Below are 13,652 nucleotides of genomic sequence, written 5' to 3'. Positions count from 1 at the left end.
CTTCCTTCAACTTATCTGAGGACTTCCCTGTGACCTAGTTGTCATAAATATAATGGTATGCAAGCACATGTGAAGGAACACCTCAGTGGAGCTAACCTTATCGCGGACTTAAACGATCACAGTTGCCAATTTTCCACAGCAAGATTTAGGCTCTACACTCATGGCTGGCAGTAGCCAACATGGGATGTTGTTTTGGCCATGTCTAAACTCCATGTTAATTTTTATTTAAGCCAAAGCCATGAAAACTGAAATGGGGATCTCATAAAAACTACAAAATGTATGTATATTACTTCTCCTTAAAATATCCACATTTTATTTCAACTTTCACTTATTAAATTAAATATAAAATTACAAATATGTCATCATAAATAAAACGTATTCTTAGTCATTCATTCAAACCTTCCTTAACCATAACAATTATCACTATATTAATATCGAAACAGTCTTAAAGCTAAAACAAATTTAACATTACTCACATCATACAATTGACTCAACAAAGTGCAAGTTGCACAATGAAAGAAACAAATTGACTAGATACCTCCCTCTCGAAACAGATTTCAAATCAACAATAATTATAAAATTTAGCAATAAAACACATCAATGTTGTCACTAAGGACCACAGAAGCAACAATGGCAGTTTACTGCTGACCCTGATCAAATGCGCAAATATCAATCGATTGGCATAACGTTTTGATTCAACATCGATGCAATCTTTGGTTTAACGAAATATACAACAACTTTACACACCTCAGCATTTCAAGATGAAAAATCAATAGCGTAATCAAATTAAGGGCCGGAAAGCAAAACAGCTTAATCAAAAAACTTCCTCCAAAAATGTCATACATAACATTATCAGTCAGAGTCAATGGCGCTAAGTTCCGGACTTAAAAACTATATTCATTTCATCTCTCCTTCAATATCCTGTTTTAAAATATCCATTCCTCCTATGCAGATCGAAACTCATCAAGTCACTTCCTAGATCGATAAGGACCTCATGTCCTTCTCAGTTTGTCACCTGATTGCCCACTTGTACTGGCAGTCGCTAAACTTTTCTGCAAAACAGACGTCTGTTTGCCAGTCGGTGCTGCATTCATCGCCGTATTGGCTGCATTGGCATGTTGCAATTCGCCAGGCAGATGATCCTTCCAGCTCCTGAACAGGTACCTTGTGAATTTTCTCAGCTGTCGAAACTTACAGTAAGTTGCACCTTCAGCAGATTCGAGTTGCTGAGTCTGAATCAGAAACCCTTTCTCCTTGAAAGTTTGTTCTAGCTTCTCCCGTTGCAGAGATCTTCTTGACTTCCTTTTCCGTTTCTCCTTCACGTGTTGACTGGACGAAGAGCCTGCTCCCGACCCGTGACTGCTACTATGTCTCATTTTCATACTTTGACCCAATAAACTACTCTGTGGAGTCGGTAATATCATACCACCCGGCGGGGAGTCAGGCAATTGAAGAAGCTCGTTACTCAGCCCCATGGACGGGGGTGGCAAGTCATGTGATATTTTCTCACCTGTAGCGTTCAGAAATGCAGCAGCACTATTCACTCCCGGAATAAGCCCGGATTGTTGGAGGCTCTCTCTAGGAAAGAACTCATAGCCACGCATTGACTTGTCCCCGGTGCCACTATAGTAACGATAATTACCGTCGGAGTCCACGGAAAGCATTTTTTTCTCCTGCAAACTTGGTTTGGCACCTCCTGTGAATTTGAACTTGCAAATGCTTACTTCTGTGGCTGGGTTTGTAGTGTTCTCGGCAGGAATGGGAGGTATGAAGATGGCCGACCGTTTCCGTTTCTGAGGAGGCACCAAGCCATGATTGTGACCTGAAGCAGTGGTTGCGGTTGTGGAGCTACTAGTGGACTTAATAGAACTAGGCGTTGAACAAGGCTCTGGTGGTTCAGTCTTTTCTTTCTTAATAAGTTGTGATAAGTGCTTCGGGAATATTTTCGGCGAACCGCCTTCGGTCTTCTTCACTGCTGAAGGTGATGCTTGTGGAGGCGCTGGAGGATGGAAGCCAGCATCCATCATTTTTTGATAGTACAATGCCATTGGATGGATGAAAACATTTCCGGCATTGGGCCAATATCCATAGCCAGAAGATGATGTCTTTTCACTGTCTCCCGTTGAAGGAGTTTGGATATCCTCTGGGGCTCTATCAAGCAATGCGGACTGAAAATTCGGGAGCGACATTTTCAAATTTGCTGCCAAAAGAGCATCAGTTACAGCATCTGATGGCGTTGTAATTGGTGTCGTCCGATTTGACTGATTCAGATCTTCTGAATTCTCATCTTCACTGGATATTGTGAATGAATCAGTTGACTGGTCGCGAAGACATAAATTCAACGGCTGCTCGCTGCTCTGCTTAAGATTCGCGGTTTGTTGATTTTGCTCTTTAAGACGCTTCTCAAGAAGGCCTTTAGTTTCTTCTTCGACGATATCTTTTGGCGTGCCCGGAAATATCGTTCCATAGTTTTTAAAGATCAAATGGCAAATATCGGCCTTTTTTGGCTTTCTCCCACGTCTTGGCTTAGTATTTTCTAAAGTCATTTCGCCCATATATGGAAGGTCCGAATAGCTCACCATTCGTTTTGGCGATTGTTGGGGCATAGCAGGTGTTGTCACATCGCTCTGACCTTCAACGCGACTATCGTTAAGATTGTTTGCAGATTGCGTCTCCGAAATCTGTTGGAGCCAGCTCCGAACAGTTTCGTGCGAATTGTTACTTTGCATCTTGGCATTGTTTTGTTGTTCGTTGTACTTCTTAGAATTGTTATTTGTAGTATTGTTGTTATTGTTGTTTGTCTTATTCTGCTGTTGGTTCAGGGATGCTTCATAGTGGCTGAGGTACTCAGCGGGTAAGGCTTGGTGATGGAATCTTAGTTTGAATGTCCCTTTCCGTCTTGGTCTCGAGCTCGAACCCGCAGGATTCTTATTTCGTTTGGATTGCGGGGATCGAGTTGGCAAAAGAGGGCTGTGAATCTCACCAGGCGACATGTTCTGTTGATTTGCCACTCCAGCTGCAGCAGCCACTATCGAATTCAGCTCATTCGGATTATCATCATCGCCTTCTACTATATTAGCTCCACATGATATAAGTGGATCATCTGAGTTTTTAAGTAACAGCTTTGATGAACCAATATCCACTGGATGATGTGAGTGGTGATGTGGATGATGCCATGTTGGGGGTGGAGTGCTTTCGTAGAGATCCGAACATGATTCTTCGATTTTGATGTTCACGCGATCGAGATTGGGTGAGAATGGCGATGAAACAGGTACAGGTGCAATATCGGTGCAATTGTGATAACCACTATCTGGTATAGGTGGTGGCGTTGAAGGTATAGGTGATGTTGTCCGACTTAAGTGAACATCCTTATCGCAACCAACGCCCACTCCGCCACTGCTGCTGCCGCTTAGAAGGCCAAAGTCGTCACGGGATATATCTTGCATACTACTGCCGACTGTAAAGGAAAAGAAAAAAAGAAATGTTTACACGGTATCGATGATATTGGAAACTATCTATATGGAAAGAAACATTCGTGGGACACCCTACATGACTTCTGCATGAATTAGATGTGTTCCCCATGTAGCATAGCGAACTAAAATTGCAAATATAGACTCGCGAATCAATGGGATTGGCGACACATGATCAGATGCTAGAAGAATTGTCGGAATTATCACGCATTTAAAGCCCCACATTCGATGGAGTACATCAAAGAAAAGCTCCAACAGTAATGAGACAAAAATGTAATTTTCGAAAAGCCCAAAGAATTCCTTCTTGTCATTCGGAATATCAATCAAATAAAATTATTAATAATCGGATCAGTTTATTAGGAGATCGCTACTATGGCCGCTACTCTGATTCATTTGCTGCCGCTGTGAGCGGCGTGGGACTTTGCACTAGCAATAATCTATAGGTCATCTGAGGTGAACATTCTAGGAGGGAGTTAAGACTAAAAGAAAAATATGTCCTTTCTTCGTATGCGACCTAAACAGAAAGAAGTTAAGAAAAATTACAAACTCACATGCTGATAATAAAGGCCTACATACTAGACAACAGAAAACCCCACATCAGCCATTCTTCAAAGGGAAATCGTTTGGACTGATAGTTTGGCTAACTTCTCTTGCAACAAAGTGTATTAATTAACAACTATTTCAAATCTATCCGAAAAATTATTAAAGGTAAGGCTAATGGAAGGAAGTTCGGAAACATCAAGGTAAAAAAAAACCTATAAGGAATTTCTACACCTTCCAGGACCCTCCCCCTTAAATCGGAAGTATCAAGAAGACAAGAAGCCGCTTATCATTCACACCAGTAGGTGTAAGTCCATTCTAACACTCTTGCCACGTTTACATAAAGTGGCCCGGTTAAAACTCCATACCGAATTCAAACAGCTAATTAGGAGAATTAATGGCAGCCTACATATAACCTCTGCAAAGATACCAACCACCAGAAACCGAAACAGAAAGGGATGAAAGTAAGGTCGAACGCGTACAAGGGCGATGACATATCTCTATTGATTTCAGGAAGGTTCTGGCTTGACAGCGAGATCCAGATGGCCCAAAAGCAGCGTGCCAGTAGACTACGACACCTTCGGCCCCAAAGTAGAACCAACTGAAGTCCCAAACTGCAGTTTCCTGAAACCGATGCCTAATAGTATTCCGATCGATAACAAATGTGTAATTTAGAAGAATTCATCGGGAAAAGCTAAGTTGACTTTTAAGGCACAATCTCCATATTGTATAGGAGAGGGAGGTTTCAGTCCCAAATGAGTCAACCTACAATTTGCGAAAGTAGTATCCCAAATCAAATAAAGGAAAATAAGTCGAAAAACAGAAGCTTGGCCTTCAAGTGAGATTAGTTTTGTGTATTTTTTGCGTAAGAGCATTTGGGTGCAGATTCCTTCCATTTGCACGTAATTTGTGATGTACATATATGCATTTAACATGTCAGACTAATCACTTTAGTGTGATATTGATATGCAGTGTTTTGGATTACAGTAAGTCACAGCTATGAGCTACGTCAGTAATAGCAGGATGTTCAATGAACTTGAACATGTTCGATGTCATAGCGTATACTACCGCGTTTTTATGATTCTAGGATGAACTTAAGAAGGGTTTTCACTCAATTTCTAAAAATATAAAAAACTACTATTATTAACTTTATTTCTACAGATAGTGATATAGAGAACTTTTTAAGCTCTAGACAACAGATTTTTTGGTAGTTTCTGCAAATGGCCCTGTCAAGTAAGTGATCACTTTCTAGCGCCCGCACTCTCCAATTTCAACTATTGTTAAAACTAACGCTAATTTCAGAAAATACTATTATATCTTTCATTTGATATCTCACATGAGTCTATTCAGTGAAAAAAATTTACGTATGTAGAACCCCCGCCCTTTAAACTCACTGGATTTCCATTTTCAGTGGCCTCAGGTTCCGCGGAATAACAATTTCTGATATCAACATACAAATATCTAGACTTCCATAATGTTTGGTAGGAACAGAACTACAGATCCTGAATATAGACAGGAAACACCTTTCACTAACGTCGCTAGATGAAAAGTATTCAATCTCATGGGGATACCTCTTCGATACACCAGCGACGGCAAAGTATGACATCGATTAACTGATGAAATATTAATTTCATATCGGACAAAAAAAACGTTCTACTTAGAAATACGATGAAAACCGACTCGATCCCCAACTTTCCCAGGTGGTGGTTTAGCCAACCCCTGTAAGCGTTTCGACTATAATCTTATGCCCCTTCTTAGTGAAATCCAAACAATCCTGCCTAAACTTTGGTTCCATAACCACCCTAAACTCCTCCATTTTATTTGCAACTTCGCCCAGTGTAGTTCTGTCAAACTACGTCCCTCGTCTTCTACTTTCCTGGGTGCTGTAACCATGAACCACTTCCCAACTCCACAGAAATGTTCTGCTCTCTGGACCAAGGTGACATCTCCTTCCCTGGCTAGTTGACCCGCTGATTAATCCTTAAACTTCTTTCTAAATCAATACTGCCCGGTACCCATAATATTTAGACATTATTTTACAAACCAAATTCATTTGATTCATCAAGACATTCCAACATAAGTTTAGAGTTCACCTGGTTGGATTAGTGTGACTTGATAGCCAGCAAGCTGTCAGTCAGGATCGCAATACTTTGCCTCTTACAAATCCTCTGAAAATCTATGTCATATATTTTCTTCGATACGGGTCTGTTTACCCGCTAGTTACAATTACTTTACTTTTGTACCAATGACCTTTGAGCTAGCAACCCCTGCTCTGAAGACCCTTTAGTTTATCAGATATTCTATTGGCGTACTCCTGGCCGCGGAGCTCCTTTCGGAACACTACTGCCTAAATTATTACCTGCAAAAGATTAAAATGCAATATGAGGAAAATTCTTCAACAAAGATATCTCCCTTCAAAGAAGAGTCTACACTTTTTCTGCTCTTGAGAGGTGTCCTTAAATTCGCAAAAGCCTGCAAGCAGCAAGCAGAAAGCCGTCCAATGGGCCTAATATATACGGTTTGAATGCTTGCACCTACTTTTCCTTTGTTGTTCTCAACCTAACCCATAATGTAGAAAAAATCTTCTATTCGAAACGCTTTGAGAAAAGAAATATGTTCTTGATCATCAACACTTTAAAATAGCAACTGACTGAATAGACAAGAAAAAATTGATAACGAAAATGACAAGATAAACAGACCATGATTACCATAGGGATGCTGCAACATTATATGTGCGTTTTTTTGTCTCACACAGCGGGAAGCCACCAATCTAACGGTGTGTTACCAATACGGCTAACCATAACTCTCGATAGAACTGATAGGTATTACCTATTCTACTAGCGGTAACGATATATAGCTTTTAGCTCGTTCAAAAAAGTGTTACTTCATTCTTTCCTGTGCTTTATCTCCATATTTTTTAGTGAAAGAGAAAATAAGCAAGCGGGTTGGCTAATCAGGACCGGCTACAGCGAAAAAGCCTTTATTTCAAGAAGGTTTCTATTCCAAGCCTGCGACAAAATTGCTACCCCACGCGGATTACCACAGTATCCTCCTCCTCTTTTCTGGCCTGCTTAAGTAAGAAAGCCTTTTTTCGGGGAAAGGGGATAAAAAGTAGTTGAAAAATGCCAATCAACAAACTGAAGGGGCAAATGAAACTCACCAATGTAACATCCTCATCAACTCACCCATCGCTGCCATCAATCAAATTTGCGGTGACAATATATCGATAGAAAGTCATGGCCAGAGAAATAGCTTCATCTGAGTTAGATTTGTTAAAAAAATGCTTTATCCCCATCCTTATCCTAGTGAAAGCAAGAAGTATGAACCCTCGCACGAAGAATGCATTAGTTTCATTCCTATAGCCAGACCCATCGAGAAGGAAAGAGAGCACTGGCGGACTAAAGACGTTAATAAAACTAGCGCCAGGGCTTCCTTCGTTCCTTTCTACCTCGGGTTTGAATTTTCTCTGAACAGATCCTTCCTGAGGCGCACAATTGGGTTTTGGAAAATGAAGTTTGAAATGAAGGAGGGCGGCAGATCTGTCGAAGTTTTTGTTATGACCCAGGAGCCGGTGAAAAAGACGATGCTAAACGCCCATGAATTACACATGCTTTTTCCCAGTGAAGAATACGTAAAGCCCCGCAGGCCCGCCGAAAGGGGTATGGGTTCATCCTTTCAGGCATGGAGTTTTCTCAAGAGTCCCGAAATAGTGGTTTCTTATATGGATTTTACATACACTGGACCCGCTTAAATGTTGCTTCTATACGAATGTAACCCTGTTGTTCCTTTACGTAAAACTTAATACAGATTTTGGTAAGTCTCGCTGAGTAAGGAGTAAAATCGGTGGGTCAGTGCAATATGAAAGCGCGAAAATGGATCTTGAATGCCATTAAAATAATTAAAGAAAAACCCCATAGAGACACAAAGGTAAACTGTTAATCCAGATGTTTAATGCACATCAACCAGCCCGTTCCATTGACATGATAACAACAGGTTCCTAAATTACTCCTGTCCATCTTCACCGAGGTGATGTCATCAAAGAAGAGAAACCAACAGAATATTGTTTTCTGTTTGCCATATTCGAGTGGCGAGCACTTATCCATAAATTATTATTACTCAGCGCATGGATAGCAATGGATATTTGACTCTCTGGTTAGAAGACTTCATGGAATGCCATGTTGAGTCAGCTAGAAAGTTACACAAACTCAACCTAGGACAACGGCTCACAACGTGCCACATAGAATATGATGCTTATTTTTAGGGCTGGAACTATCAATTTCCAGGTAAAAGAAGGTTTCAAAAGATGAGGTAGGGTTTCGTAGTTCACAACCTTGTTATAGAAAGTGCAAAATGGGTCTTAGTTATTCAGAACATTGCATAAGACCAGAGCCGCAGAAACAAAATCCGAACCCGGATCTGCCTACCTACCACCAGTGAAATCGTCAAATCTGTCAATTCTTGATTAGAGATAGTCTCAGTCAATAACCTTGATCAAATGAGAGTTGGTATACGGAAACTGATTCCATTTGCAGTGCAAGTGAAAATAAATCAGGATTCGTCAGAGAAAGAATGTTCAATACAGATATTCAGGCGATGGAAGAACGCTATCGGGAGGAGTGAAAAAAATATTTCATCATAAAGGAATGAGAATTACCCATCCTACTTCCCTACTCCCTTGGGACATAGTGTAGAGTAGTATCTAAAAATTCTTAACACATGGCAGCGGTTGTCTAAGATAATTGTATTCTCAATTTTAGCTATGTGATTTGACTCGTTCGAAGGACACCCGCATTTGACACTAGCAATGCGTATTGTGGGGATCTGATTATACTGATAATTGGACGAATTTACATAATGGCTATCATGATGATATTTTTATGACCTATCGCTTTTAATTTGCTTCAAATTAGTGTTTTTTACATCCCCTCCCCCATTTGAAAGATAACGACTTTGAAAGAATTAATTCAATTTAACATTTATACATCAATTTTAATAAAAGGAGGGACCAAACCCGGTATTACAATACGTGACTGTACATAAGTCATTCCTAGTTGTGTTCCTATAAAAAAGTCATAACAACTATACAGAAACGCATCAAAAGCTGATTCATTTTTGATCATTTCGTCATCTCAGTTCTTCCGAAGAAAGTGGGTATTTATACAAATGCCAAAAATAAATATTTCAGCAAAAACTTTGCCGAAGTATCATATTCCATGATCGTTTCGTTTGACCATAAATGTAAGTTCCGGAATTCCCTATTTTTCCATTCTGAGTTTTTTTATAATTACCATTAAAAAGGAGTTCTGGAAGCATGATCCTTGGAGTTTTTCCTTATTTCGTGCTGGTCAATTCAGAAGTAATCCAAAAGATATGCGGAAACTCATGTGGGCAGATGTTTATCCTTTTCAAATTTGTTTATCACTTTCTTTTACACAAAAGATTTCATAATTTTAAACACTGGGTCTTGTTTGTAAATGCATAAATATTATATACGGCACTGGTATGAATACATAATAAAAACACTGGTATGCAGTTTGGTCACCTAGATCATACGTCAAGATATCTTATCACACTTGAGATCCACGATGTCCCAATGCCCGGGTTCAAGAAAATCAGGACTTCATCGTCCGACCGATATGAAATCCAAAACTCTACTAAAAACGAGATAAATTTGAAAATATATCCACCGTAGATGGGCGTTCGTCGCCGCCACCGTTCGGATTCAGGCACTTCAGGAAAATTATAGTATTATTTTCCTATTCGCGTTTCTCATCATTCGAATGCTCTCCGTTTGGCCCAATATAACGCAAAGCATGTGGACATACGAAAGATACGGTAGCCGCCAACATACACACGTCTATAACGACGTCATCAAGATCATCCCAATCCTGAAGTGAAAATTTTTCACTATGTAGGCTTTTCCTACGATCGCTATTTTCATCCTAAATACGATACGGACGCATACGCATCTAATTCGGCCAGAGGCCGCCGAAGTAGACTACTAGATCATACGCATTGTGCTCTCGTGTAGTGGATCTCTAGGAGAGTCTGCAGTCTCAAAAAAGATTCCGATCTATACCAAATTTGGTGATGCCGGGATGAATTCACACGGATCGGAGGATGGATTGTATGACCGCATGGACCATGATATTGGGCTTTCTTTGACTAACGTCACCGCACAGGCAGCGTGATCATTAAAAGAATATATTTTATTTCCGCAGGAAAATTAAAGAGCTCATTAAATATAACCTCGGAAACTGTTGATTTTTCTATGTTTAGAAAATTTATTTTTTTCCTGTTGGCAGTCACAGGATGAATTGTAAAATTTCTTTGTATTATCTCGAAGTCTCCAGCACATTATCTCTAAAATATAGATAGATACAAGATGCTGCATTTCTCAGAAAATATATACTTTTTTGTAGTTATTGTCAAATAATATAAAAATATTCTGTTTCTCTTCCAAAGAGAATACCTGCAGAATGGAATTCAGTCTGAGGAGATAATCTTTCTTGCAAAATAGGCAAAATCCTTGAATTTCAATAGCCAATCTAACTAGCTTATCACGGCTGTTGTGAATCATGATGAGGTACTTTTCGCTTGCCTCAATTATAAAATTTTTAAAGGTGAAGTAGCTGAACTGACGATTTCCACGCAAAATACCCTATGAACCAGCAATCAAAATATCGTAAATAGCCAAAAACCCTTGATATCAACCACTTATGTTGGAAAGAGCCCAATCGTTTGATAGCTCTAGGATTTAGAAATTGATATAACGATAATTCATTATCCATATATATGCAAGTTCCGATAACATGGCTTAAATAACCTAATAATAATAATAAGAGTCACAAATAAAAAAAAACGAATGTTACGAGTATCCTAAATTTCCTGCGATGAGAAGCAAGCAAGTTAAGGGTCATCATTAGAACGGTGGTAAATTCCGGCGCTAGTATAATGGTAAATGACCCCCACTGTCAGTATCCTACCAAGGATTGGCTCAAAAGCAATTTACAGTTGATTGGCGCACCTTATTCGACCACAGGATTTTTCAACTCATTTCAAAGAGTCCACTAAGCATAAAGTAGACTTAATCACGAAAGGAGGCACAATTTGGTGTACAAATTAGAAATAACAAACAACCAAACAACTCCAACACTAACCGGAAGTGGTATCAACAGAGACTCTAGTTGCACAAATAAATAATACAACGGATGGACAATATAGAACTACGGGCGAAATGGGCCAAGAGGCGGAGGACGAAGAAGAACAACAAGCCAAGGCTTGAAGGTTTTTCTACAAAGAAAGAATATGGATAGATATATTCCGCAGCATCAAAGCCGATCCAAAATTGGAGAAAATTGGCAAAATGATATCCAAAATTGAAAGAATAGGAACCTGTCACTTTAAGAGCGAAAGACATCTGAGTTCAACAAGTCCATTGTGAAATGCAAAAACAACGGTAAGATTACTATTAAGGAAAACGACATCTTTAGAGCCATAATTAAATCTCAATCGCGAGGTGGCTTAAAACCTCCTCCCACAAACTATATTAGTCGAGAAAGTGGACATCGTTCTAGTCAGTGAACCCCATAGAACTACTGATAATAGTGCGTGGATTCATGGCAGGAGTAAAGCTGCGTGTGAGGAACACGCATTCCACTCATCCCTTTGCAGCCAACCTTATAACTAATATTTGCCTCTAAAAGTTCTAATCGGGACCTTTCGTTCGATATATATATATATATATATATAATTGAAAAAAACTGCCAACCCTTTGTTTTGAATGGGATCCCCCCGGGATGGCTCAAATGGTTAGAGCGTTGGGCTGCCGTAGCGGAACGTCGCGGTTGAAATTCCACTTGTGGAATTATTATTATTATGGGAACCCCCCCCCCCCCCCGCAAACTCAATGTAAAATGATGTTGCTCATTGCTTCTAATGGGGTTCACAGTTCTCACCTTTTTACCAAATTCCGTATCGACAGCAACAACCGTTTCTGAGGAAATGAATATTACAGACAGGCAGACCGATGATCAACTCCAGAAGTATTTTATTTCCGTGCGTGTCTATATCCAGAAATGCAATGTAAAGAGGGCCATATATCCCACGGTGTTTCTCCATGACTAAACGCGCAGCGTGTATTGCGTCAGTAGTTCCACAGTTCTTCACAAATCCGGCTTGATTCAGAGTTATTTAATCAATTTCACGAATACGTTGCCAAAAATGTGTTTAAAAACATTATGATATGAGAAAGTAACCAGATCAAACGGTAATTTGACCGTTCTGCTGGTCTACCTTCCTTTTTCCATTCTGGAACTGTGGTATTTTCTTTCCAGTCAGATGGTGTTCTACCTTCCGCAATAACCGAATTGATGAATTCATTGAGCCACAGTCTTGCGTCCCAACTCTACGCTTTCCAAAGCTCAAACGTGATGACGTAAGGTCCTATTGTTTTCCACGATTTGATTCGTTTCATTACTTCCTCGAATTCAATTGCGCTGACAATTATGTATTTGTGGATTAACAATCTTCTTAAGACACGCGTTGACTTTGTAAGCACAATCAGAGCCGCGCTGAGGCAAGAACAACTGTAGCAGTGTATAATGAGTGCATGAGTCAGCATTCATACTGGTGGATATAAAACGTACCTAAATCTCTACCGAATTATGGAGTCCGGCACCCGTGTTGAAACGCAACACCATGAAACTCCCACTAGGGGGCCAACCGCAACAACCGAGTTGAAGGCACATATAACAGGAATTCTCCTGAAATATGTGAATTCAGGGGCTATCCCAATTCCCATGGTATCATACCCCTGGTACCATGGTATCATACCCCTGATTAGGCCTTTGGAGCATTCGCCTACTGAATCACGATCGACAAACCAATGTAATACAGCTTCTCCCGGAGCCACACCATGGAGGTTTTCTTCCGCCACTTGATTTTGGTTTGATTGACAGGTTTGCACCCCGTCTTCCTCTCTGCCACTTCTGAGCACCAAGTTGCGCGGACAGTTGAAATCTGCTCGAAATATTCTCTCCATTTAGCTGTCGTGGCTCAATGGTCGGTAAGCAAATTACCTTCTTTTCTTTAACGCAATAGAAGTGTTCGATATCCTGTATGCATTCGTGTCGGCTTTTGGCAAGTCGATACAGATCTCTCTCGCCATCTCGAGTGTCCAGTTTATCGTAAAGATCTTCGTGGTGGACCACTCGGTTGACAGCGATCGTTTTATTCGCTCCCCGGTTGAACTTGTGGTAGAGACGCTCCTTTTCACGGACCTTAATTTCAACATCGTCATTCCAAAACCAAGTATCTCGGTTGATGAACCGCTTACCTGGATTGAAGACCCCGAGGGTTGCATAGGCCGCTTTATGGGTCAAATCTATAACTTGGTTACCCGATTCTTCCACATTCGCAATGTTTAGCAATCGCGTAAGTGAAATCATTACTTCTTTCTTCTCACGAAATCGCCAGTTCCTTCTCCTCATTTCGTATATTTTTTTATCCTGCACAGCCGCCGGTGCCTAATGCCGCTATCTGACCAAATCAGCACCTAAAGCGCTCTTTTGGGGGTGCTGCACTTTTCTGTCTTTGGAATTTTAAGTGGGCATCGCCTGTGATTTTTCAGTGGTCTCCTTT

General features: G+C 40.3%; 1 protein-coding gene across 2 annotated transcripts in view; it reads right to left on the bottom strand.

The window, feature by feature from the left end:
* Nucleotides 1-278: 278 nt before the first annotated feature.
* LOC119649810 (probable serine/threonine-protein kinase nek3) overlaps nt 279-13,652 on the bottom strand; it is a 43,418-nt gene continuing 30,044 nt past the window's right edge. Inside the window, exons 1-2 of one of the 2 annotated variants that reach the window (XM_038052140.1) lie at nt 9,299-9,707; nt 279-3,457 (exon numbers count right to left, since the gene is read on the bottom strand). In XM_038052140.1, coding sequence (XP_037908068.1) covers nt 993-3,457; nt 9,299-9,323 — 2,490 coding nt within the window. In that variant the 5' untranslated portion in view covers nt 9,324-9,707 and the 3' untranslated portion in view covers nt 279-992. Of the gene's footprint in view, nt 3,458-9,298; nt 9,708-13,652 lie in introns of those variants that run through there. The other variant, XM_038052141.1, reaches the window with a different exon arrangement.

Source organism: Hermetia illucens, chromosome 2, assembly GCF_905115235.1.
Source record: "Hermetia illucens chromosome 2, iHerIll2.2.curated.20191125, whole genome shotgun sequence".
In the NCBI taxonomy this organism is placed as follows: Eukaryota; Metazoa; Arthropoda; class Insecta; order Diptera; family Stratiomyidae; genus Hermetia; species Hermetia illucens.
Note: the sequence above shows the minus strand (reverse complement) of the source record. Positions and strands in the feature narration are given on the sequence as shown.